At 41.5% G+C, this 27,420-nt stretch overlaps 1 protein-coding gene across 4 annotated transcripts in view; it reads right to left on the bottom strand.

Annotated features, from left to right (window-relative positions):
* The window catches only part of esr1 (estrogen receptor 1), a 117,949-nt gene that overhangs the window by 75,704 nt on the left and 14,825 nt on the right, over positions 1 to 27,420 (bottom strand). For 2 of the 4 annotated variants that reach the window (XM_007894405.2, XM_007894403.2), the window contains exon 3: positions 13,394 to 13,510. The exons of 1 other annotated variant lie outside the window; for it this stretch is intronic. In XM_007894405.2, coding sequence (XP_007892596.1) covers positions 13,394 to 13,510 — 117 coding nt within the window. The remainder of the gene's footprint in view (positions 1 to 13,393; positions 13,511 to 27,420) is intronic. One more of the 4 variants, XM_007894404.2, reaches the window with a different exon arrangement.

Here is a 27,420-nt window from a genome sequence, read left to right as displayed (position 1 = left end):
CACTTGCAGCTTAAAAATAAAAAAGGGTTCAGTTGCAAGGAGAGTAAAGCTTCCTCGATTATGTCCACCTCAGCACTAACCTCAAAAAAGGCTCCATAATAGTAATAATCCTTGCGTTTGATATAGCGCCTTATCACGTCTTTGAGACTTCTCAAAACGCTTCACAGAATATACTGTAAAGTGAATGGACTATGTATTTTGTGTGCTCTGTGCTGCAGCAGCCAACTTCCAAACCAGACATGCTGTGGTCGTGCCCAGATCTTAACATCACTTGAAGGAGATGGATTGGGGATTATTGAATAAAGGGCAGGCTTGAGCTCTGCCAGCGCCACAGGATTGATGCTGCATTTATGTATTAAAATTACAATGATTCTCTGATAGTAAAAAATAAAGGTTAGGGCAGCGCCGAGCCCTTAACAGTACCTGAAAAGGTGGTTTCAGGACTACTAAAATCCGCCTCAAGACAGCGGACATGAACTGGACTTGGTCCCTGCTCACCTGTGAAATCTCACGGGGGCCCTTTTGACCTTCAGAAAGAGTCGACGGATTTTTTAAAATGTTATTAAAGAGCAGATTATGCAAATTAACACCCGTTTTTGGTGTCAGATCGCCAAACTTGACCTGTGCTTTGTTTGTGGATAACTACAATGCGATATGCTGCCAAGGGGAATCATAATCCAGATTTCTACATTGCTATTGACGGCTTTGCTCCCAGGTGTGTAAATAGTGCAGGAGTCAGTCAGAAGTAATCTTGCTCAGGACAACAGGGGAGAGATCCAATCCATCAGTCAATGTTCAAAACCCAGGTAAATGGATAGCACACAAATCTATAGCATAGTCCAGGCTCCATTTATATATATATATATATGTATACTAAAACAATTAATAATTCCATTTAATACAGCACAAAACAAGTGCTTCAGATTTTTTCTGTAAATTGCATTAACTATATTTTTGTAGACGAACATGACAGATTATTTGTGCGCAGCAATGTCGCACAAACAACCACAAGGCGAATGAGCAATTTAATTGCAGGATTTTGGGCCAGGACACAGGGAGAAACTCCCTTCACTTTTTGAATAGTGTTATGGGATCTTTAATGTCTACTCGAACTGGCAGACAGGATCTCCTTGGTTTAACATCTCATTTTAAGCACGGCCTATTTGGCAACACAGCACTTCACCAATGCTTGCACTGGAATGTCAGCCTAGATCACAAGCTCTACAACCCCAATACAGAACATGAACCCACAGCCTTCTGACCCACAATTGAGAATGCTACCAACTGAGTCAGGTGGAAACCTGGTTTATACTGCATCTAATCGCATATTATAGACTAAAGTCACAAATTAAGGCACCTCAATATTAAGGACAAAATAGGTTGGTCAATGAGCTTACACTGTATAATAGAACTAGACATACACTAACCAATCTATATTGATATTATATATTGCAATGCCCTCGCACATTTTTTTGAAATTGCCCAAATTTACTGAAACTACTATTATGCTGCGACCAACAGTCATCTTCTTCTTAATAAACAAAGCATTTAAGCAACGACTTTTAAAGCTATTTCAGTCAGGGAAAAAAAAGTTGACATTTATTTACAGACAGAATTGGGTTCAGTCAATTCCATTTCGCCCACAAAAATATACAGTCAATTAATTTCTGTAAAACGCGTTAAGACGTCTCAATGACGTGATAAGGTGCTATATCAAAAATGCAAGGATTATATTGTATGGGGTATATCTATAATGCAATATATCTTTGAACTTTGAGCTGAGCCTCCTATATTCTGCTGCATTCAGTCTATCAAGCCCCAAAACTTGCATTTCATTCATTTATAGCAGCACTTTTTAATCCACTTCTCTTCGTCCTTTCTTCCAATCCCATAATACTCTGACTTTGTGTCACCTCACACATCATCAAGAATAATGATTAGGGTAACTGCTGGCAGTATCCCAGATCCTATTGACCAGAAACGCAACCAAAACTCACCATCTTTGGGCAAGGAGAGGAGAAACATTTTGAGTATTCAATTTTGAGCATTTATCTTGGTCTGCCCCATAAATCGCCCGCCCAGTGTCTGTTCATAGGTAGCCTCTATAATAATACATGATTCTTGCATTGATTTAGTGCCTCCTCACATCATCTAAATGTCTCAGAGTGCTTTGCAGTAAGAATACCAACCCTACATTTCTTTTTTTAAGGTTCTAATGCTCTGAGTGGTCATTCTCTCATGGTATAACTGAATGTGATTATTCACTACAGTCAATGACCAATGATGCTATGTGAAATTACTTGCAACCAGTGTTTTGAATGGCAAGTGCTTTTTTAAATCCTTTGTAAGTCAACTGTTGATTTGTTTGCTGAAAGTTGCTTTCATAAATCAGATGAGTTGGTTTTACTTTGACATTTATTATATCTTGAGCAGTCTCACCAATAGGGTGGGGGAAGAAAGAAACACATTTTTGTTTTACTGCAATGCTTACTAAATAGCAGATCACTTAAAAATAATAATAATAAATGTGGTTTCGTCCACAAAATATACAGTCAATTCACTTTACAGTATATTCTGTGAAGCACTTTGAGACGGCTCTGAGACTTGATAAGGCGTTATTTCAAAATGCAAGGATTATTATCACAGCATTTATTGTAAAGTGTGGTGACTATATTTTGTAGGTAAATGTGGCAATTCATTTGCACACAGCAATGTCCTGCAAGCAGCCATGAAGGTAATGACCAATTTTATCTGGGGATTGTTAGCCAGGATACAGGAAAAAACTCCCTTCTCTTTTCGGAATAGAAATATCCAAGATGCAGGATTTAAATTGTGCGTTTTTCATAGCGCGATTCCTTAATGAGAGCTTCAAGTTGCGCTTCGTGAGTTTCAGTGAGTTTGAATTACTGTAAAGAATTCCCATTGAAACAGGATCTTTAACATTAGCACAGAAAGAGGGGAGGGGAATGTGGCAGATGATGTTATTCACCAATATCATTGATAACTGGTAATTGGGGAGAGTGTCAGCAGGTAACCAAATATGCAATTAAAGAAGTAGGTTTTTAGAAGCATTTTGAAAGTGAAGAGAGAGCTACAAGATTTAGGGTATGGAGAGTGGGGATAAATTGAAAGCTCACGCACTAATGGGGTGGAGAGGATAGAATATGTAAGAGCAAGTATGAGTTTTTAGTACGGGTGAAGAGAGCGGGGGAATGGGGCTACAGAAGTCAGAGGGGTAGGGTGGGGTCAGGGGAGCGGAGGCAATTAACACCATGAATAAGGAAATACATTTCCTGGACCCTGGTGAATTCAATAATAACAACTTGCATTTATATAATAATCCCTGCATATAGCACCTTTCACAACAACTAAACGTCTCAAGATACTTTACTGAACATTTCTGATTAGAAATGGGGTGAATGTTATCTTGGCAATGATCGCAGGGTACAGTTGATGCAGGGGTCACAAGCAACCGATCCTAGGCCCCTGGGCCAATCAATAATTGAAATGAAGCAGTGCTAATATACGGACTGAGCTTTTACTGAAAATGTTGGACTGGGATCATTTGTGATCATTGTATGTAAGCAACTCTTGGAAACAAAACTATTGTATGCAAGCTTTCATGCGTAACTGAGGTACCCTGTGTAAATCTTTAATAAATAGCATTATCTGGCTTTTCTTTTGTACTCAACCCTTTACATTTTTTAAAATTTATTTAAAGCATTATTGTAATTTTCCACTTATTACCAACTGTTTGACAGTGTAAGTACAGAGAGTGCTTTGATGTGATCCAGACTACTTTCGGTGCCTCTGTGGTGATATTGTTGGACGCGAGCGTGGCTAGGAGTGGCCAAAACAATGCCGCAGTTTTACCTTTATCTGAAGAAGTCAGGTTGGCATTCTTCCCAGGCCCCAATGAACAATTTGCACCAGGGCTAATGGATTTTGTCTCCTGCTGCCAGCACAAATGAGTTTACACCAGTCTATCCTCTGAGGGACGGGTAGCCAGTGGAGCTGGGCAAGGGTGGGTGTGATGGGTTCGCGGAGCCTGGTGCGGGAGAGGACACAAGATGCAGAGTTCTGGATGATCTGCAGTTTGTGGAGGGAAGAGTTGGGGAGGCCGACAAGGAGGAAGTTTGCAGAGTCGAGCCTTGAGATGACGAATGTGTGTATGAGGGTTTTGGCATCCTGAGGGACGAGGCAGTGGCGGAGTCGGGCAATGTTGCAATTGGCCAACAATTCCCCAGATAAAATTGATTATTCACTTCATGGCTGTTTGTGGGACATTGCTGTGAGAAAATTGACTGTCATGCCCACCTACAAAAGGACAATGACTGCACTAAATGCTGTGAAGTGCTTAGAGACATTTTGATGACATGATAAAGCGCTATGTAATATTCTATAATTCTAAAATTCTATATCAAATGCAAGGATCATTGCGGAGTTCTGTAGCTCAGTGGTTAGAGCACTCACTTTGCAAGCGAGAGACCTAGGTTCAATTCCCAGCAGGGTGAAACCTTGGGCAAGTTTCCTTACTCCACACACCTGATAATAATCCCTCAAGAAAATAAAACAATAATAAAATTGGTCACTTCAAGCCACAACTGTTTGTGGGAGACTGGTGTGCGCAATTGGCTGCTGCATTTCACCTTCAAATATACAGTCAATTCACTTTACAGTCTATCCTGTGAAGCGCTTTGAGCTGTTTAGAAGACGTAAAAAGCGCTATATCAAATGCAAGGATTCTTATTATTATCAATATTATCAATTATTATCAATATTTACTTTTTTGTAGTCTAATCATTTAATTGCGTTGAGTATCAAATAATTAATTCAGTGTGGACAAATATCAGAGAGGGAAATCCAGAGATTCTGAATAACAATAAATAGATATGGGATTTAAAGCACGTTACCACAAGTTTCTATTACAATTAGAATGGAATTAGATAAACATTTAAGGAGTAAAATATGGACGAAGAATAGGGGTATTGGATTAAAGTGGAAAGCTATTACATTACAGGCATCATTGGCCAATTGGCTTCCTTCAGCACAGCAATTTTATGATTCGATATAGCCAGTTTCAAGTTTTATAGACTGGAAAAATGGCTGGCAATGGCATCACACCAAATATATAAATATTTAGCCATTTAGATAAGATCAAGCCAGACTATTACTTCAAAGGAAGCTAAGAAAGTATAACCAAATCACATAAATGGGAATTAATGAAAAGTATGGTCAAAAATATCAGGCAAAAATCTCTTTACTGAAAGAATTATAAATGGTTGGTTTAATTTGCCAAGAAGAGTAATGGTGGCAAGATTCAATAATGAGAGAGTTAATGTCCTAAAGAAGGATGAGCTTTGTTATGCCGAATGGACTTTTTCAACCCTGACTTTAGGTTGTGTTGTTAGTTGATGTGCCAGCATAAGGCTTCTTAGGGACCCTTTACCGAAATGAGGGAACACAGGAGTGCTGAGAAAATAATAAAATTCTTTGCATTTGATACAGCACCTAATCACATCATCAAGACGTCACAAAACGCTTCAGAGGATTTACTGTAGTGTACTGCTGTGACTGTGCATTTGTAGCGACAGCCAATATGCACACACCAACGTCCCACAAACAGCCATGAAGTAAATGATCAATTTTAGCTAAGGGACTGTTGGCTGTTTCACTGGTGGAAATTCCACCCTCTTTATGAACATGCCGTGAGATCTTTAACATTGAACACTAGAGAACATGGTTGAACCCCTCTTTGAGCCACTCCAATCCGGCTTCCATGCTGCCCATAGCACGGAAACAGTCCTGATCAAAGTCACTAAGGACATTCTGAACATCTGTGATCAGGGCTCCCTCTGCCTCCTTGTCCTCCTCGACCTCTCTTCCTCCTTCGACACTGTCGACTATTCCATCCTCATACACCGCCTCTCCTCTTTACTTAATCTTCGCAGACCTGCTCTTGCCTGGTTCAATTCCTATCTCTCTCACCGTCTCCACTTTGTTGCCTCTAACGGTTTCTCCTCCAGTCCCCGCACTGTCACATCTGTCATCCCCCAGGGCTCTGTCCTTGGCCCTCTCCTCTTCAATATCTACATGCTCCCACTTGGTGACATCATCCGCAGACATGGGGTCAATTTCCACATGTATTTGGATGACACCCAACACTATCTTTCTGCCTCCATCCTCAACTCCAGGACCACTGCTGTCCTGACAGACTGTCTGTCAGACATCAAGTTCTGGATGAGGGCAAATTTCCTACAGTTGAATGTGAACAAGACTGAGGCCCTCCAGATTGGGTCACACCAGCGCCTCAGCACCACATGGCTCTGGTATCAGCAACCTCCATGGCTGCTCACTACAACTCACCGAGCCAGTCAGGAACCTGGGTGTCTTGTTCAACCCTCAACTGTCTTTTCTTCCCCACATCCAAGCCATGACCCGCTCTGCTTTCCCTCACCTCCGTAACATCGCCCAACTCCACCACTACCTCACCCCTCAGGCCGCTGAAACTCTTGTTCGTGCCTTCATCACCTACAGGCTTGACTATGCAAATGCCCTGCTTGTCGGCCTTCCCAACTCCTCCCTCCACAGGCTGCAGATAATCCAGAACTCTGCAGCCCATGTCCTCTCCCACACCAAACTCCGTGACTCCATCTCCTCCATTCTCGCCCGACTTCATTGACATCCTATCCTTCAGAGGATCCAGTTCAAGATCCTGGTCCTCACATACAAAACCCTCCGTGGCCTCGCCCCACCCTACCTCTGTGACCTCCTAACCCCTACCAACCCGCCCCCTCCCTCTGCTCAGCCGGCTCTGGCCTACTCCACGTCCCCCGACCCATCTACCCCACCATTGGCGGGAGAGCCTTCAGCCACTCCGGCCCAACCTCTGGAATTCCATCCCCCAATCCATCTGCCTCTCCACCTCCTTAGTCTCCTTCAAGTCTCGCCTCAAGACCCTCCTTTATGACCATGCCATCGGCCACCTCCCTTCCCCTCCCCTCCTTTCTACCCCACTGACCCCAGCTCAGGTCTGAAATGCTGTACTCTGTCCAGCGCCTTGGGACGTCCTACCGACGTGAAAGGCGCTATACAAATGTATTCTTGGTGTTGTTGTTGTTGTTGTTGAACTCCTATCACAGGCTCCAAACACTCATAAAAAGTGCCCGTCTAGCTCTATTCACTTTCAGTGGTGCCATGGGATGTTTAACAAAAGACGGCAGCTCCAACAATGCAATATACCTCCAATGCTGTACTGGAGTGTCAGCCTAAAGATGTGATCCCTTAGTGCTCTTAGCATATGAAGACAGACCTGGGAAATAGTGCAAACTTGTGTGGCTGGTTATGTGTGAAGGTGTTTGACGAGTTTAGAAAGGAAAGACTATAAGTCTGATCATGTGGTGTTCCAGTAACAAAAGCACTTCACATAAATAAAAATGTATTTTACAGCCTCCTTCAATTCTGCAGGTCACTGAAATAAATTGCAATTCTGAACAGATAAGTTTGTTTCCTTCAGGGAACAAATATTAAAATAAAAGGTCATGCAAATTATTTGATATATAGTTTTTGGGAAATTAGAAACAAATTGTACAAAATCTTCGACTGCACAGTATTTATTGGTTTAGTTTATTTTAATTATACCTCCACTATTTTCTACCTCCATTGGCCAAGAAGGCAAGGAGGGAAAAATCTCTTTGACCATGCTTTCAGTCATCCTTCTCCTCTTAGCTTCCATCCTTAGCTCGAGTACCCAGCCAGTAATGTAAAACACTTTGGCACATCCTCCTATCAGTGCTATATAGATGTAATAATGTTGTGGGATGTTGCTGTGCGCAAATTGGCTGCCACATTCACCTACAAAAACAGTCACTTTACAATATATCTTATGAAGCGGTTGAGACATCTTCCTGACATGAAAAGGTGCTATCCCAAATGTAAATCTGTATTGTACTCCAAGAGCTTTGGGATGCTATGTAAATGAAGCGTGCTATATAAATGCAACTTGTTGTTATTATATGAAAGTAATATCGGAAAGCATAATCTTATAGCACAAACCAGCCATTTGGTCCAGTACAGAGAAAACCAGCTCAAAATGGAAAATAATTATTCTCTGAAAATAACAGAATAATTAATAAAAAGTCAACTGATTTTTATCTCAATACAACTGTGTTACCTAAATTAATACCTCACACACTTGGTCACACAAATATGATACGAGGTGCTGAAATAATTTCTTCTGTTTTATACATCCCTAGCTTCACTGTCACTGGAAATGAATTGACAGAAGGTATAGAACAAGATGCTCTACTCTTTCTATCACTTTGTTCTCTCACGCATAGACATCCACAAGTACCAGGGATGACCCTTACAATTAACTGGCGCTAATTTGGAACCAGTTTTCTTAATAATAATCTTTACATTTGGTATTGTGCCTCATTACTTTGAAACTCTCAATGTTTCTTTGAAGTGTAGTGATTGGATATTTGTAGCCAAACATTGCAAAGCAATGCCTTCCAAACAACCATGGAGTGAATAACTACTTGTCTGGGAGAGTGTTGGCCATGACAGGAGAAACAGGTGGATGTTGAAGATACAATTGGAAAAGAAAGGGGTCCCGGACAAGATCATGGCTGTTTGTGAGAGCTTGCTGTGCATAAATGACTACGAAAAAAGTCACGCTCCTTGACAATTATTTGTGAAGCATTTTGAGACAGCAATGTAATTAGATGTTATAAGATGTAATATTTTTTCCCCCCCCAGTGGTCAAGGTTTCCTCAAGTACAGAAGTTGAGCTTCTCCACAGTACTATGGGTGGAGTTAGCATAGCACGGCTGTGGAATAGTTTTCCCTGACAGTCCAACTTTGACCCATGATGTACATTGGATATATGATGTAGGAAAGTGCTGGGGAAAAGGTTCAGAGGCTCAACTGGGAAATTTTCACCTCATCCATCCCACCACCCAATATACTGAACAACTGCACATCTCCCTCCAGGTCTGGCACCCGATTCCCTCCTAGCGGAGGTGAAACTCCAGAGCAAACATCAAAATCAAAGGTCAGTTCAGAATATTCTGCTTAAACGTAACCTAAGAATTAGAAAAATGCACTTATTATTGGAAGCAGGATTCCTATAGTTGGATTTCAAACTGAAACAACAAACACAGTGATACAACACAGTATTGGTCCTTCCAAAATCTCCCATTCTGGGACTGTCATAGATCACAGTGTTAAGAATGACAAAATCAAAGATTGCAGAGAACACTGCAGAAAAACATCCGAATCACCACAGCTCATAGGCAGGTAGAACAACAACTGGCATTTATCTTGTGCCCTTGATGTCCAGTAATGTCTCCGAGCACTTTACATGGATGTGGACAGTCGTCGAAGGGGGATGGGGAAGGTGCCCATGGGCGCAAAGATACAGGCTAAAGACAAAGATTTAAATTTACTTCACACCCGTCACCGGCTTCACACAGCCTCATGTGTTCAGCTGAAACATTCCTAAAAAATGTTTTTTCGCTAAACCAGAATGAAACTGCTTTTAATGAACATCTGCCAATACAACATCAGTAAAATGTGGAATGTTTGTGAGCCTTAGACAGCCTCCCACTTAAAATCCTCCCTTTGCCTTGTGGACTTGACCCAGATGTAATCAGCCTCCCCCCACACCCCACTACCCTGATACAAATTATTTCAATACAGCACTACCTATAAGAGTTAAGAATAATCCTTGCAGTTGATATAGTGCCTTTCATGTCAGGGTGATGTCTCAAAGCAATTCACAGAATTTACTGTAACGTGCAATGGCTGAGTCGTTTGTGGCAAATGCGGCAGCCAATTTGTGCACAGCAATGTCTCACAAACAGTCAAGTTATTACAGGAATGAATGCAAAGAGGTACTGAAGAGCAACAAAAGGAAATGGAGGGGTTATAGAGAAAGATAGAAGTAGAGGGAAAAAATAGATACTGAGAAGAAGGCAGCAATAAGTTAGAATGCTGCACAGTGGTTACATTTGTAGTGTGTGGATTTCTTATTAATCAGACACAATTTGTGCAATCTAACGGTCTAACCCAACACACTTTTTGAGACAAACTGCATATGGCTACCTCAAGGAGCTAGTCTCACTTTAACACGGGCTGCATTATAACTGCATTTTTAACACCAACAAATGTTTAAGTTAAATTTATGTTTACGAGGCTGAGGCTGCAGAACAACTCGCTGAACTATATGTAAAGACGAATAATGGGATTCAGCATTATTAGGGTGACACATAGCCAGTAACGTGGCACTATGCTGTTGGCTGACTTTGTTGGCCCTTCTACCCATAATAAATAAATAATAATCCTTGCATTTGATATAGCGCCTCATCACGTCTTCGAGACGCCTCAAAGTGCTTCACAGAATATACTGTAAAGTGAATTGACTATATATTTTGCGTACATTCCATCTGATCTCATCTTTCCAGAATTGACGGCCTATAGTCTTCCCATCACAGATTCAAGCGGTTTCTTAAATGAGTCCAGTTGTTTTGGTTTCAACCAGGTCTTCTGGTAACCCATCCCAGTCATTAATTACCCTCGTTATACAAATGAGAAAATACCAAAAAGAGCATGAATTTTCCATGAATTTTCTAGGTGTGGGTTCACACTCCTGTGTATTACAGGAAAATATATAGGAGATTCTTATATATATATATATATATATATGAGATATATAGGAATATATATATTATAGAAGATTTTTCATGAATATAAGAAAATACAGGTCTGATCTAAGAAAGCTGCAGCAAGCAGTGACTGCAAACTACAGGTTTAAATAGCACACAAGAAACCCAATATGAGGAGCAAAAGTAAAAGGTTAAGCCAAGGCTGGAGTTTCACAGCTCAAAGCCGAGGTTGCCCAGCTCTGCTGTGGCTCAACGATTTTAGTTAGCAGCTTAGCAGCATTGCGGTCAGGTTATTAACTGGAGTTCTGGGAAGAAAGCAAGGGGTTCCATCTTGGCAGAGGGAAAAAAGAGGGAGGGAAGATATTGAATATTCTCACTTGAATGCTTTGTCCTGCTGGCCAGTTACACAATGGCACTGACAGCAGTTACAGAGACGTTAAAGATCAAAACGGTTGCGGATAAGATGCATGATGATCTTCAAAGAGGAAAAAATAGGAATATGATGTGCCTTTGTTCTTTGTTCTAATGAAAAATACTCCATGACAAATGCCTAAATATATGAGGTTATGTCGCAAAGGAATGCAATTACCTCCGATGAACAAAGTTAATCATAATGAGTAGTTTAAAATAACAAGAGTTTCTTAGTGAGGATTGGCTACATCAAGAATCTGATCGGTTAAAATTTAACTGCAGTAACCAAGCAACTTATAAAACACGTAGGCTTCAACAATCCAAAGAAACTACAGAAAAAGAGAAGGGTGCTTCTCCCAGCGTCCTGGCCAACAGTCCTCCAAATGATTTGGTCATTCACCTCATGGCTGTTTGTCGGGCCACTGATGGGTGAAAAATGGCTGCCATTTTTGCTGCAAAAAAAATTCACAGAATCGTAGAAATTTACAGCACAGAAGGAGGCCATTCAGCCCATTGAGTTTGCAACAGCTTTCAGAGAAAGAGCAAGGTGTTCGTTCAATCCCACTGCCCTGCCTTAACCACATACCTCTTCAGATCTTTAATTGAATTAAGCCTTTACACTTAACGGAAATTAAGTAATTTGAGAGGTCAACTTGATAAAAAGCTATTAAACCACTATTAAAACCGCTATTAAAGTTCTTTCAAGCACTAGTCTTTATGCGCTCTGGGATGCTACTCATACTACTTATGTGCTCAAGCGCTCTGGGACTCTACTCTGCATAAGGGGTGCTATATGAATGCAACAACAGCAACAACAAAGTTACATGTGTAAAGGGCCTTTTACGTCGGGAAGACGTCCCACGATGCTGAACAGTTGCGGGTCAGGATCCGAACTAGGGGGGCAGGATTGGGGTGAGGGAGGACAGAGGGAGTAAGAGGGCCGCTGAAGCACGGTCAAAAAGAAGGGTCTTGAGTCGTGCCTTGAAGGAGGCAAGAGAGGGAGCAAGGCGAAGGGATTGTGGAATGGAGTTCCAAACGGTGGGGGCAGAGAGGCTGAAAGCCCAGCTGCCGATGGTAGGACAGGTCGGGCAGGAGACCTGGAGCAGGCCGGAGCCTGCTGAGCGGAGGGAGCGGACAGGTTAATAGACGGTCAGCAGGTCAGAGATGTAGGTGGGGGCAAGGCGGTGGAGGGCCTTGAAAGTGAGGATGAGGATTTTGAAGTCTATCCTCTGAGGGATGGGGAGCCAGTGGAGTCGGGCGAGGATAGGGTTGATGGAGTTACGGAGCCTGGTGCGGGAGAGGACACAAGCTGCAGAGTTCTGGATGATCTGCAGTTTGTGGAGGGAAGAGTTCGGGAGGCCGTCAAGAAGGGAGTTTCTGTAGTCGAGCCTTGGGGTGACGAATGCATGTATGAGGGTCTTGGCGGCCTGAGGGGTGAGGCAGTGGCGGAGTCAGGCAATGTTGCAGAGGTGGGAGAAGGCACAGTGGGTCATGGCACGAATATGGGGGAAGAAAGGACAGTTGAGGGTCGAACAAGATGCCAAAGTTCCTGACTGGCTTGGTGAGGCGGAATGTGCATCCATGGATGCTGTTGCTGCCGGTGCCTGAGGTGCGGAGGGCCTCGGTCTTGCTGACATTCAGCTGTATAAAGTTGGCTCTCACCCAGGAATTGATGTCTGACAGACAGTCTGTCAGGGTGTCAGTTGTCCTGGTATCGAAGGTGGAGGCAGAGAGATAGAGTTGGGAGTCATCCACGTACATAATAATAATCCCTCCAGATTGTCTGTCAGACATCAAGTCCTGGATGAGAGCTAACTTTCTACAGTTGAATGTCAATAAGACCGAGGCTCTCCTCATTGGCTCCTGTCAGCGCCTCCTCACTTCAGGCGCTGACAGCATCACCATCCATGGTTGCACACTCCACCTTACTAAGCCAGTCCGGAATAGAGCAATTAATGTCAATCCCACTCCCCAGCCCTTTTCCCATAACCCTGCAAACCCGTCCTCCTCAAATGTCGCGTTTTTAAAAGTGGTTATCGAATCGGCCTCGATCACCCTTTCAGGCAATGCATTCCAGAATGCGTTGTGATGCAAGTTTGTATATTTTCAGACAATCATTGAATAATGTAAGTTCTCATAATGTCACAGACAGCAAGGGCTGGAACTGGATCCAGAAAATGAACATAAATCTTAGGATGTTTTACATATCTTGCACCTAACTACCACCGGTGAAAATAAACATGTTTCTGACTTTACATTCTGAAGACTCCAAGCACACACATTATATGAGAACTATAAAGCTAATTACTACATACCACCTTTCATCATGCCCACTTCATAGCATTTACGCAGCCTGCAGGCCTGGCAACTTTTCCTCCTGTTTTTATCAATCGTGCACTGGTTCGTGGCAGGGCACATGTAGTCATTGTGTCCTGGAAAAAGAAAAAAATTATTTTCAACTACAATATACATATTCATATCTCTGCTAAATACGCTTGTAATAATAAATTATATTTCAAAGCAGGAGAAGCATGAGAGGAAGTTCCTCCCCCAGTCTTTGTGAAGTCAGTGCAGGTGTTGGCAGGTTACACCAGCTCTTCTGGGGAAGCAGGTCCTTTGTTGGCTCCAGCCTCGGTTCCAAGTCTAACTTATACCCAATTTATATTCCACTTAAAAATCAAACTGAGAGGGGAATAAATTCACAAGTGCTTGTATGTAAACACGAGCAATTTTTAAATAAAAAAAATGCTGTTTATTTTCTTTCAAAGCTAAATTGACTATGTTGGTAGAGACGCAAGTAGGTGGTGATAAACTGCTCTGCAGGAGAGTGAGTGGTCTGGCCACAAGTTAGGAGCAATACAGTAGTATTTTGTGCGTACGTGTGTGTGTGTGGGGGGGTGTCGGAGGCGGGGGGGCTTAAAATTCTAACTGGATACCATTTGGCAGCTTCTATTGAGCAACCTTCACATGCCTCTGACTTGGCCCAAGTCGGATGGTTCTTGTGATTCAAGGGAAAAACCTCAGTATACGTCGGGCTGAGCCACACAATTGAAAAATGAATAGAGCCTAGAGCCTGAGCCTGAGCCCATCTGCTTGGGGCTGCCTAATAACTCTTAAGGGATCATAATAATAATAAAAATAATAATCCTTGCATTTGATATAGTACTTTTCACCTCTTCTCGATGTCTCAAAGCGCTTCACAGAACAGACTGTAAAGTGAATTGACCGTATATTTGTGGGCAAAGTGCAGCAGCCAATTGCGCACAGCAGTGTCCCACAAACAGTCGTGGATTGAAATGACCAATGTATTATTGTTTTTTTTGAGAGATTATTATCAGGCGTGTGGAGTAAGGAAACTTGCCCAAGGTTTCGCCCTGCCAGGAATCAAACCCAGGTCTCTTGCTTGCAAAGCGAGTGCTCTAACCACTGAGCTACAGGACTCCATTAATAAGGAAAGCTTAAGGGATTAGCATTATTAAGGGGCAGATTTTGAGGTCTACCTTCAAACCTGTCTACCACTGGAACTTGTATTGCATCACTTCCAGCAACATAAACAAGGCATGCAATCCCTGTCCATTGGTTAGCTCCCAGTATATTTCACTGCATTCACTGCAGAGATCAGAGCCGTGTTTGATCAATGTCCTGATTCTACTGGCGATTGGATATTCACACGAGTGATCACAATACCCCTTTTATTGCTTGGTTGACTTGCAAGTAAAGGTTGCAGTATCAGGGGGATCAGTAGAGCTAGCTGAACACAGTTCTGGCTACCTACAAAAGAGACCTTGGCTCTATGAATTGTTCTTAATTGTCTCAGAGTTAATACAACAAACTCTTGTTTGCCTCCTGCAGCCAAAAGACATTCCATTTTGGAGCCAATTTTTTTTTATCCCCATAGCAACAACTCCAGTTGGCTTACTTCAACCTGCAGAGTAACCACTTTGCAGAATTAAATGTTAGGAAAACAGCATGAATTGATATCCCCTTGATCAATTCAGTTGCAGCACCTTTATAACTGCATTTAGGAGCTCCAAGCAATAGTAAAATCCAACTCAACTATCCATTTTGTGATTATCTTCTAGTCAACAAGGTCCATTGAAAAAACCAACCGACTTGGGCCAAGTTAGAGGTATGTGAAGGTTGCTCAATAGAGCTTGCAAATGGTATCTACGTTAGAATTTTAAGCTCCCCCCAACCCACACACACACACAGTTACTACTATATTGCTCCTAACTTGTAGCCAGACCGCTCACTCTCCTACAGAGCAGTTTATCATCAAAGACCTGCTTCTCTACCGACATAGTCAATTTAACTTTGAAATAAAGTGAGCAGCACTTTTTTTTATTTAAGAAGTTGCTCGTGTTTGCATACAAGCACTTGTGATTTTTTTCCCTTTGCATTTTTGTTTGATTTTTAAGTCTCCCTTTCTGATAGTTGCAAACCCTGGACTGACCAGCGCTTTGGGACATCTTCCCGACCTGAAAAGCTTTATATAAATGTAAATTTGTTGTTGTTGATAGACAAAGAGCAGAATGGCTAAGTGAAAGCATGATCTGGCTGGCCATGGTGCTTTTACTCCCTGTTTAACAGAGCTGCCCAAAACAACAAACAACATACAGTATTCAATGGCAGATGCCAAACTACAGCACCAGGTCTCAACAAGTTATTGTACTACAAGCATTGCATTACATTGTCAATTCAGGATCTTACCTAATTCTAGACAGTACGTAGTTAAAGATTACAAAACAACAATAATTAGAAAGAGACTTAAAATTCAAACCACAATGAGGGTCAGGGGGAACCTTAAAAAAATATTTTGTTCAATTTACTTTAAAGCTAAATTTATGATGTTAGTAGAGAAATATCGCAGAACAACATCATCATCCACTTATATAGCACCACTCACATAGAATAACTTATGAGCGCTGTATTTTGATGAGGCTGGATGCCGAGCAAAAGAGAAGTGGGAGAGCGAGGCCACCATTGTTGAAGAGGTAGATTTTCAGGTGGGATTTAAATTATAGGTAAAGAGGTGGAGGGATTGAGGCAAGGAGTTTCAGAGAGTGGAGGTGTAGCAGCTGAAGGTTTGGCCAGTGATCTCAGTCATGGAACAAATAAGACAATCTTGAGGAAGAAATACAAGTTAAAAAGTAACTTGTTAGATCAATTAAAAGCTAACATTGTTAATTATGTGTGTGAGTTAGTAAATTATTCCCTTACAGAAAGTATTTAATTTAAATTCTGCCTTTATTATAAATTAGACATGGGAATTTGAACCTTCTTACGAAAGTGTTCATTTTAGGGCAACCTTTTCTCCTTCCATGCACGTCCTAGACTCATTTAACATGTTTTATTGCTTTTCAAACAAAGCAGTGGGGTCACAAAAATAAATGTTTCATGTATTTGCAATTACTTCACACAATACTTGTAGCATCTTGTATAGTACAGGTGCTTTGGATAGACTGGAAAGGCTGATTGTTTAATAGGAATTACCAACTAAAGGGAATGTTTGTTCATGGGGAGGGTCCATCAAGAGGTTTCTACATGGATGCAGTTTTCTGAACATCTGGGAGGTTATTCTCTCATCAATAAACGTATCAAGTTTTCGCAATGGGGACTTAACAGGAAAGCTATTACAAGACTACACCATGGTCTCTAAACTTAACGACAAGTGAAGAATAATACTTGTTTCACCAAAGGTCGATAAATTTACCAACAAAGAACAGAATGCCACTCGGAAGGGAAGGAAGGGTTTGATTTTTCCTCCTGGCTGTTTCTACAGTTGTGTCATTTAAACATCAGGAGGAAACCAATATATCAATCACAGAAATATTCTAAAAACATTCCTAAGTCCACCAGGTATTTTGGTGCTAAATTTCTACCAATCTTTTTCCTGGATATTTTTGCACACAGTCACAAATTCAAATTTGCACCTCAATAAACATTACAAAGTCAGCAGTTTTCAATTCTTACACAAGTAAAAACAGATTTTCAGCAGAGTGCAGCTTTTGACTGGTGAAGACACCAAACCAAAGTCTTTGAATAAAATACACTACTTTTAAGGTCAGAAAAGATGAATAATAAAGATACAGTATGATTTTTTGGGTTACAGTAAACAGTCTTTGTTGGCAATAAAAATCAAAGACGATGACAGTTCCCTGACAGATACAAGCATTTCTGTTGTTTCCCCTGCAAATGGCTATAAACCATAGCTGTAAAAATGTTCAAACAACTGGCAAAAAATCAGCTCAATATCTGCTTTTAATAAAACATCAATGAATCAGCAAGCAATGTACTGCTCAGTACCACCCACCCAGAGGATGCATATTACAAAGCTTAGTCTGACTCTCACCAAATACGTTTCCCATAAAAGGAAATCTGTCATTGGGATACGAGTTTTAATAAAGCTGAAACTATTGATTAATGAGTCACAATAAACGGCTTAGTGTTCCAATTCTGATATTTACGTAAAACAGATTTATTTTACAAAGTTTCATTTTAAAAAGGCATTCCGGTAGTAAAATCCATATAAAACGTTTGCAAAAAAAACTATTTTATAAATGCGGGTAAGATAAAAGCAATGGCTGGACAAGGGAAAGAATAAAAATTTGTGCAATTTGTTTTCTTTGAGAACTTGTATAAAGGGCCAAGGCTCATAGTACAGTACATGACCAAGGTTGAAAGGAGTAGCAAAGAAAACAAGATAAGTCAAGAAGTGGTTTGGGGATGCCAAGTTTAGGCTTTAAAAACATGTACATTGTAGTGGGGAAGAGAAGACTGAGGGAGGTTAGACATTCCACAGGTCTAGGGCTTCTGGGAAAGCATGAATCAGAGTAAAGCACATTTGGATGAACTTTAGAGATGCAAGGAAGAGAAAAAACATGTCGAAAGATATACTTTGAGCTGGGGAGAAACAAGAAAGTAGGGAGGTGCAACAGCCATTGTAGTATTGATTAAATGAGGTTAGAAAAATAGGAAAAGTTGCACTTTTCTTTTTTTTGATAGAGACCAGAGGCATGGAAAGTATCAGCTATCAAATGGGATAAGCCTTTACTTGTATTCCATCCATGTATCTCCGAAGTTATGGGAAGCCAAGAGAAAGTTATTGCTGTACAGAAGGAATAATTCCTTGGGAAACCCCAAATTTGTGCAAAAAGAGAGGATTTATTAACTGCAAAACAGGGCTTGCTCCTCTGTGTGTATTCCATGTGTCAAATTTCCAATATGGATGAGTGCTATTCTGCTACATTCAGCACTTTTTGTGCATTTGTCTTTAATTTTAAATAACATAACATTTGTAAACATGTTATTGGATTAAACCTATAAAATTGCATTACATTTATCTATAGAAACACCCGACAAATTTGTGAAGCATTACTGAATCAAGTAGAATAACACTAAGCACTTAACAGTGCACTTCCCTCAACATAAGGCATAGAATCTGCCCCCTCTCCCAACCGTGAATAGACAACTGTATATTGAAAAGCTTCACAAAAAGCTTCACAAATGCTTCACAAATTGTGTTTGCCTTGCATTGTAAAATTTGCCAGTAGCTTTATTTTTGTTGAGATTCTTTTACATTGAAATGGTGAAGGACAGATAATACTTCATTTCTATTTTGGCCTTCAAGAGGGAACTAGCTAAATAACTGTCAGCTACAGGGTATAGGGAAAGAACAGGTAAGTGGGACTGAAAGGATTGCTTTTGAGGGAGCCGGACCAGGTATGACTCATTTGAGTCCCCAAGACCACCAACTCTCCATGGATCCGATCCATGCCTGATTACTTGCACTGAAAAAACACAGGTAGTTGGGTGAATTAGTTTGTACATTCTGTGATTCAAGTCCATATCAAAGTGGAAGAGAAATGTCCTGTATAGAGGGAGTTTGGCAATCTCAATTCAGTTCTTTGTGGGTCAAGATGCACAGCACTAAACCATCCCCCATTCAACACAAATTGGAAATTTCGTCATGATGTTTTACCTTGTACTGTCCCCTGAATATCTCGTACTGTATCAGTCATGTTGGCTACACACTTCAGGCACTTTGGCTTCTTCTGAAGTTCAGAGCTTTTGCTTCTTCTGTAGTTTAGAGCACCATCATGCACCACAAATATATATATATATATACACACATATATATGTTGCATCATAGTGTATCCATTCAGAATTGTGCTCTGTCCTGCTGCATCATCTATCAATCCAAGAAATGAAACACACCAGCGTTTTTGGGGGGTCAGCTGGGTGTCTGACACATAGGGAAACTCATAACTAAACTTAAAAATATCCAAACCAGACAGAGTTCCACAAATCAAACGACCTATGGATGGAAATTCCCCCATGTCTAAAATGGAATGCACACTCTCTCCCCACACAGCGACATCCTGCTTACTTAATTCCAACATCAACAACAACTTGCATTTATATAGCGCCCTTCGCGCGGGTAGCATCTCAGAAGAATTTGGTGCAGATTGGTGAGATCCAAAGCTTTGGGACCCAGAGTATGCACTGACATACTGCTGGAGCATAATCAACTAAAACCATAGAGCATGCCATTGAGAGTAATGTCCGGAAAGCTTCTCACTGTTTGTCCATCTAGGACTGCCCTATTCGACAGGGCTACAGTTTGCTGAGTCAAAATGGGAAGAACCTCTGCTATCCGTGACTAGTCTGCCCCTAAGTTCGATGAGTCCTGGCTCAGGAGCCTTCCTACGAAGATCGCCACAGAAGGTTGACTTGATTCCAACATTCCTTTGCTTCCAACTTCCAACATACCAACTAGAGCCAGCTGAAAAGTAATATCATTGTAGGAAATGGGAAACTTACACCAATGCACTAAAAGGGTTGTTTTTTAGGTCCATTGTTTGGGCAAAGTCTGATTTTGTATTTATCTGGATGTATTTGATGCACACAATGAGTGTCTGCAGTGGGAAAAGGTTTCAGGGATAACATCATACACTTGAAGAACAAATTGCCAACAACAAAATTTACAACTAAAAGCTGACCCCATTATAACATGATGGTTTGGTAACACAGACATGTTATACCAAGGTGTGCAAATAAGGATGTCAGATTGCTGCTGACATCACTTCCTTTGCATTGCATAAATATGCGTAAAAAGTACTTCTGACATCAATTCCTTTGTGTCAGTGCTAGAAGCCGGAACTTCACAATACAACAATCCTTGCATTTGACATAATGTTTTATCACATCATCGAGATGTCTCAAAGTGCTTTAACAGGATATATTCTAAATGTGGTGAACACAACAGCGAATTTGAACACAGCAAAGTCCCACAATGGAGTGAGTGATCAATTTTATTTGGAGGATTGTTGACTAGGACACTGGGAGAAATTCCCTTCTCTTTTCGAATAGTACAATCGGATCTGTAACTCCCACTGAACAGGCAGACAGGACCTCGGTTTATCATCTCATCCTAAGGAGTGCACCTTTGACATTGCAGCACTCCCCAATAATTCATTGAAGTGTCAGGATAGACTACATTAGTTCCAAGTCCCCATGTGGGGCTTGAACCTACAACCTTCTGTCTCAGAGGTGAGAGTGCTTCCAACTAAATCAGGCTGATACTTCAGCATGCTTCCGGTCCATAATATTCCCGTGCTAAACCAGAGAGTCTGTATGCTGCTGCGCTCATTGATGGCTCACTGGATAAATACACCATGAAGTACTGAACCATATAGGTCAGGAATTTGCCAGGCTGCTCATCTCTTCCGGGACAGGAGTAGGGAGGGGTACTGTAATTGACCTCAATGTTTCTGAGCCAAGGGTAAAGGTCAGCCAGCATTCCCACTCCCGATTGCTATCTGCTCACTCCTGCTCAAAAATGCCCCTAGCCCCATAATTCATCTTTCCACATTTTTTTCTCAGATTTGTACAGACCTGTCTTCCCAAAATAGGTGTTACAAGGTGCAGCCCTGATAAGCATATCAAGGACTTTTAAAGTGAAAGTTCTTCAGTCGCTGGCCTGAATCCTACCAATAATCATTCCTGACAATAATTGGATTCAAATCGGCTATTTATGGTTCTCCTGGTAAATTTCTGGCCTTTGTCAAGGTTCTCCCTACAATATTCCTCATCTTAGTTTCCTGGATGATTTAATGTTCTTGTTAAATTTCTTGTATTTCGCCCACAACTATACAGTCATTTCAGTTTACAATATATTCTGTGAAGGGCTTTGAGATGTCTCGAAGACGTGAAAAGCGCTATATCAAATGCAAGAATTATTATTATTGTTATTATAATTGGCTTAATCCTGCCTCAGGTATTTGACAGCAACAAGCAAGTTTGCTTCTGCTGTCACATTGCTTGTCTGCTGCAATGTAGCACGATTTTGTCCTTTTTCAAAATAAATCTCTCCTTAATCTTTTCTGGCACTATTTTTCTCCGCCCCACTCACAGGTTGTCAGTATTGCAGTGCAATTCTATTTTAATAATACTATTAATATGAATAATAATATTCCTTGCATTTGGTATAATGCCTTTCACATCAGAGGGCGTCACAAAGCACTTCATAGTATACCCTAAGGAAAAGTGATCCGCCAATTGACTAACAACTGGGTTCCTACTTACTGCTAGGTAAACAGAGGCGTGTGGAGTAAGGAAACTTGCTCAATGTTTCGCCCTGCCCGGGAATCGAACCCAGATCTCTCGCTTGCGAGGCGAGTGCTCTGACCACTGAACTACAGGACTCCACGTTTCCACGTAATAGAGGTAATCTGAAAAGAAGGATGAACTAGATGTTGCAATGACGAAAAGTTGGATCTGAAATCCAGGTCATTAGCGGTAGATATTAAACAACATAATCTGGTGAATAAATCATGCAGGAATGATTGGTGCATAATAAAAGTACCAGATGGAATCGAAGCATTTGACCCGATTTTCCTCCTTACAGCACAAGCTGTCCTTAGTTCTGGTCCTCATCAGGAAAGCTGCTATGGAGATAGAGAAGGTACTCACGACACTAAGCCCATAACCACTGGATAATGAATAACCTTGAGATACAGCTTTCAAGCTGCTTCATGTTCATCGTAGACTACAATGTGAGAGTGACAAGAGTCATCAACTTCTCTTTATTAGATGCCTCATAAATGTTCCCAGCATCACTGCAGACCTCAGTTAAGAGAGAGCTCAAGCACAATTCTATCAAAACAAAATAGAAAGAAATAGAGATTCAGGGGCAACCCGTACTCATCGTATCCTGAAGTACTTCACAAAAGAGATGAAGCAAAGGAGATTTTTTCACACCTCCTCTTGTTTTATACAAATGTAATCTTGTTGTTGTTTACCATACGAAAAGCAATGGAGATGAGATGGCAGAACAAAGAACAAAGTGTTGGACTCATAAAACTGAATGAAAACTTAAATTGTTAATGATCTTGTTTCTCAGTCTCAACTCTACATTAGAACGTTTTAATTTTTTGATATATAATTCCAGCCAATTTTCTTCTTCAATATACTCTACTCCCCTCATTCTATCCTGAAGACATTTAACTCATTTTCCTTCCATTTGGGTTAAAGATCCCTACGCATCAAATAGCATGTGGGAGTCTCAACAATGTATCAGTACGCGAAGTGTCTCAGGTGTCGTGGAAATGATAGCCAACCCCAATCTTCACATCCATGTGCAAGAAACTTCCAGCTGGGCTCCCTGAGCAGTGATCAGGAGAGGGATTAACTGGTACGTTGAAGGAAGGGGCTTGATATTGGGATATAAAGTAGAATATTCACAAGCAGTAATCATTGTGGACTTTGAGTCATGTTACTCCTCGATAACAACAACAACAAAATTACATCTGTATAGTGCCTTTCACATCGGGAGGACGTCCCAAGGTGCTAGACAATCAGAGTTTTGGACCCGAGCTGGGGTTCAGGATCGGGGAGGGTGGAGAGAATGGGGGGAAGCAGAGTGATTGAACACAAGGTCGAAAAGGAGGGTCTTGAGATGGGTCTTGAAGGAGGCAAGGAAGGGGGCGAGGTGGAGGGACTGCAGGATGGAGTTCCAGAGGGTGGGGGCAGAGTGACAGAAGGTCTGTCCGCCAATAATAGAGTGAGCGAGGCGGGGGACATGAAACAGGCTGGAGCCCGCTGAGTGGAGGGAGCGAGCAGGGTGGAAGGGGGATAGGAGGTTGAAGAGGTAAGGGAGAGCAAGACCATGGAGGGCTTTGAAGGTAAGGACCAGGATCTTGAACTGTATCCTCTGAGTGATGGGAAGCCAGTGGAGTCGGGCGAGAATGAGGATGATAGGGTCACAGAGCTGGTGCGGGAGAGGATACGGACTGCAGAGTTCTGGATGATCTGCAGCCTGTGCAGGAAGGAATTGGGGAGGCTGACAAGCGGATGATGAGGGAGCATATAGATATTGAGGAGGAGGGGACCAAGGACAGAGCCCTGAGGAACACTGCACAAGATGGTCTGGGGACTAGAGGAGAAACCGTTTGAGGAGATGGAGTAGAGGTGGTGTGAGAGGTATGATCTGAACCATTAAAGGACAGCGTTGTGAAGGTTGAGGTGAGAGGAGAGGTGGTGGATGAGGATGGAGTGGTCGATGGTGTCGAAGGCAGCAGAGAGGTCAAGGAGGATGAGGAGGCAGAGAGAGACTTGGTCACAGATGGACAGAATGTCATTTGTCACTTTGACTAGGGCTGTTTCTGTGCTGAGGGTGGCCAGAAACCCGATTGGAGAGGCTCGTGAAAGGAGTGGCAGGAAAGAAAGGAGCAAAGCTGGGAAGCAACAACTCGTTCCAGGACCTTGGAGAGGAAAGGGAGGTTGAAGATGGGGCAGTAGTTTGAGAGTAGAGATGGGTCCAGGGAGAGTTTTTTAAGAATAGAAGTGACGATGGCCGTTTTTAATGGGGGGGGAACAGTACCAGTAGACAGGTTTATGATGTCCGTGAGTAGAGTGGCAAGGAGGTGGAGCTGGGAGGTAAGGAGACAATCTCAAGGTTGATTACATAACTGCACTCTCTCATCCCCTCACACTAGGCCTCAGTTTTGTGTCTGCATTTTCAAAGTTTCTCTTGGGGGAGGTGGAGAGCAAAGGAACTAACCTCAGGTGGAACTAAGTTCCAGTTTTAATACAAGGGTAGAACATCTGAAATTTCAAATTCTACCTGTTGTGGAGCAGAAGAGGCCTCAGACTTCACAAACAAGTTGTGACCCTGCATTTAACCCTGTGTTTTACTGGAAAATGTGTGAACTCCCTACATTCGATGCACAAAGTCTTTACTTTACCACCAATTTTATTAAGTGCAATCCACCCACCAGCTTTCAATCATTCTGCCCCTGCTCTTTGTTATTCCTTCCTGGAGTCCCTCTGACTTGCTCCTTCCCTCCCTCCCGAAATTCAAAGCCTGCCTCAAGATGTATATCTTTGATTGCGCTTTCAGTCATTTTTCCCATCTCCAACTTCATCAACTTCCACCACAAGCTTGAATATCCAGACAGCAGTATAAAGCGCCCTTGAGACGTCCTCCTGACATGAAAGGCGCTATATCTGGAATCCTGTAGCTCAGTGGTTAGAGCACTCGTCTCACAAGCGAGAGACCTGGGTTTGATTCCCAGCAGGGCAAAATGTTTTGTTACTCCACACGCCTCTGTTTAACCAACAGCAAGTAGAACCAGTCATTAGTCGACTGGCAGGTTGCTTTTCCGGGGGTAATAATTCCTTCAAAAATAATAATAAATTGGTCACTCAATCCATGACTGTTTGTGGGACACTGCTGTGCGCAATTGGCTGCCCACAAAACATACAGTCAATTCACTTTAAAATATATTCTGAAAAGCGCTTCGAGGGGTCTCGAAGACGTGAAAAATCAACTATATTAAATGCAAGTATTATTACTATCTATGTAAATCTTATTGCATTGTACTATAAGAACTTAAGAACATAAGAGTTTGCTAGGTGAAAGAAGACCAAGGTCCTTCTAGCTCATCTTCCACCATCCTGGCAGTCGCTTGACATATCGTGTCCCAAACTATACACTGTATCCCGAGATATTATTTTCTAGCAAAAATATAAGAACACTACAATATCAAGATGTCTGAAAACACTTCTTTTGAAATCTGAAGAAATGCTTTTTTCCTCTTTTGTGACATCAAAAAGCAATTAAAAATTTGAATGTAATTAAAGCTTCAGAAACTGTATAAATTGAATGTCAAGGCACTGCCTCAGCCTGAAGAAAATGTTATTGGAACCTTGAACAAATGAATTCCAACCAAGTGATCATACCTATTACGCAATGGAAAGCAAACACCTTCTTTCAGTACTCTACTGAACTAGTCACCCCTGTCCACGTGACAACTTGGACGTGCCTTATGAATGCTTTATATTTCACAAGTCCATGACTACAGTGTTGCCATAATAATAATAATAATAATCCTTGCATTTGATATAGCGCTTTTCACGTCTTCTAGACGTCTTAAAGAGCCTCACAGAATATGCTGTAAAGTGAATTGACTGCATATTTGTGGGCGAAACGCGGCAGCCAACTGCCCACAGCAGTGTCCCACAAACAGTCGTTGATTGAAAATGTCCAATTTATTATTTTGTTTTTTTGGAGGGATTATTATTAGGCATAACAATGTACATGACTAGAATAGAACACCGCAGTCCATCTGCAAATAATCCTACTCTACTATCTCTCATACCCCTCAGACAATTTCTTCACCAAGTGGCTATCTAATTCCCTCTTGGCTTCGCTGACAGAATCTGCCTCCATTTCCTCCCTCCTACATATTCACCACTCTTTGTGTCAAGTAATTCAGATGCTTCAACATACTTGGACTTGTTTCAATTCTGTGCATTTTCTCTCCCTGCTCTCTCTACCTCCCTGGACTGTGCACTGTGTCCATCCATCAGAACCTTCAAAAGTCAATTTCACACAACATCTCTTTTGCCATTGTGAATAAAAAGATAACCAGGCCCCTATTTGAGCCTACACAATAGAATGGTGAATGTGGTCTGAGATGATATAAAAATATAAAAATGGTGAAAAATGCTAATGTGGAACCAAACCAGCACAAAGGGATGGGCTAATCATAATATCTATGACCCACTGTGACCCACTGTTAAATTGTATAATATTTCAGTGGCTTTGGAGGCTTTACTTCTTTCTTCTCCTTTCTCCACCATCTCAGGAATTTTTTGGGCATGGTACACATTACTGAACTTGATATGGACATGCAGAAACCCATCACCATGCTTAAGAGAATCCTAACCAGACTGATAATTCTACATACATATATACACGCATGGGAAATGTAAGCAACACAGTCATGTGGAACTCTCTGTGTTTTGTGCACGCTACTCATTTATTGATCTTTAAAGGGTTAAAGAGTAAATCTATCAGTTATGGCCAACTTGTTGCTTTCCAGATTGCAAAAGTTAGAAAATACATCCAGCAAACTTTTTTTAACATTTTTTAAAATAACAATATAATAATCCTTGCATTCAAAATAGTGCCTTTTCACATTGTCAAGACATCTCAAAGCACTTCACAGGATATACTGTAATGTGGTGCAACTGTGTGTTTTGCTGAGGCATTGTTGAAGTCTGATTCACAAGTGCCAACAGCCCGAGGGCATCTTCGCCCATGAGACCGTTCTTTAAATGTGAGCCTGGCAGGGTTCACTGGTTGATTTTCTGCCTGCTATCCCAGGTGCATCAAGGCCAAAAGATAGGATCCCAATTGCTGTCCTGGCTGGGATCATCTAAAGTGAAGTGAGTTACTCCTCGGGTCCTGGCTAACAATCCCTCAAATATAATTGATCATTTCCTTTTGTGGGACATTACTGTGCGTAAATTGGCTGCCACATTGACCTATGAAATACACAGTCACTCTAAACTCTACTTTACAATATTATATGCTGTGAAGCACTTTGAGACATCCTCCTACTTTGAAAGATGCGATAGTAAATGTAAGGATTAATATATTATTATCATTATGGTAACAGCACAGACTGCAAAGCTCCTGTTTCCATGCAACCCCAGTCGGTGTATTTACCCTCAAGGCATGGGTGATAATTGAACACCCATTCGCAAAACAAGATCCAGTGTCAGCTGAGTGATTACATATTAAGGTTGCCTAATGAAATGTATTTAAATCTGAACTCAGCAAATTGTATTTAAGTCACAGTTCAAAGTTCAAAGATATATTATAAAGTGGATTGACTGTGAATGTTTGTGGGCGAAACACGGCAGCCAGTTGCACACAGTAACGTCCCACACACAGCCATGCAGTGAGCCCCTTTTTTTTGTGGGGGCAGTGGGGGGGGAATTGTTGACCAGGACACAAGGAGAAAATCCCTTCACTTTTCGAACAGTACCA

Source organism: Callorhinchus milii, unplaced genomic scaffold (assembly GCF_018977255.1).
Source record: "Callorhinchus milii isolate IMCB2004 unplaced genomic scaffold, IMCB_Cmil_1.0 Scaffold3, whole genome shotgun sequence".
In the NCBI taxonomy this organism is placed as follows: domain Eukaryota; kingdom Metazoa; phylum Chordata; class Chondrichthyes; order Chimaeriformes; family Callorhinchidae; genus Callorhinchus; species Callorhinchus milii.
The sequence above is the reverse complement of the archived record's forward strand: the minus strand, read 5'-3'. Positions and strand labels throughout refer to the sequence as shown.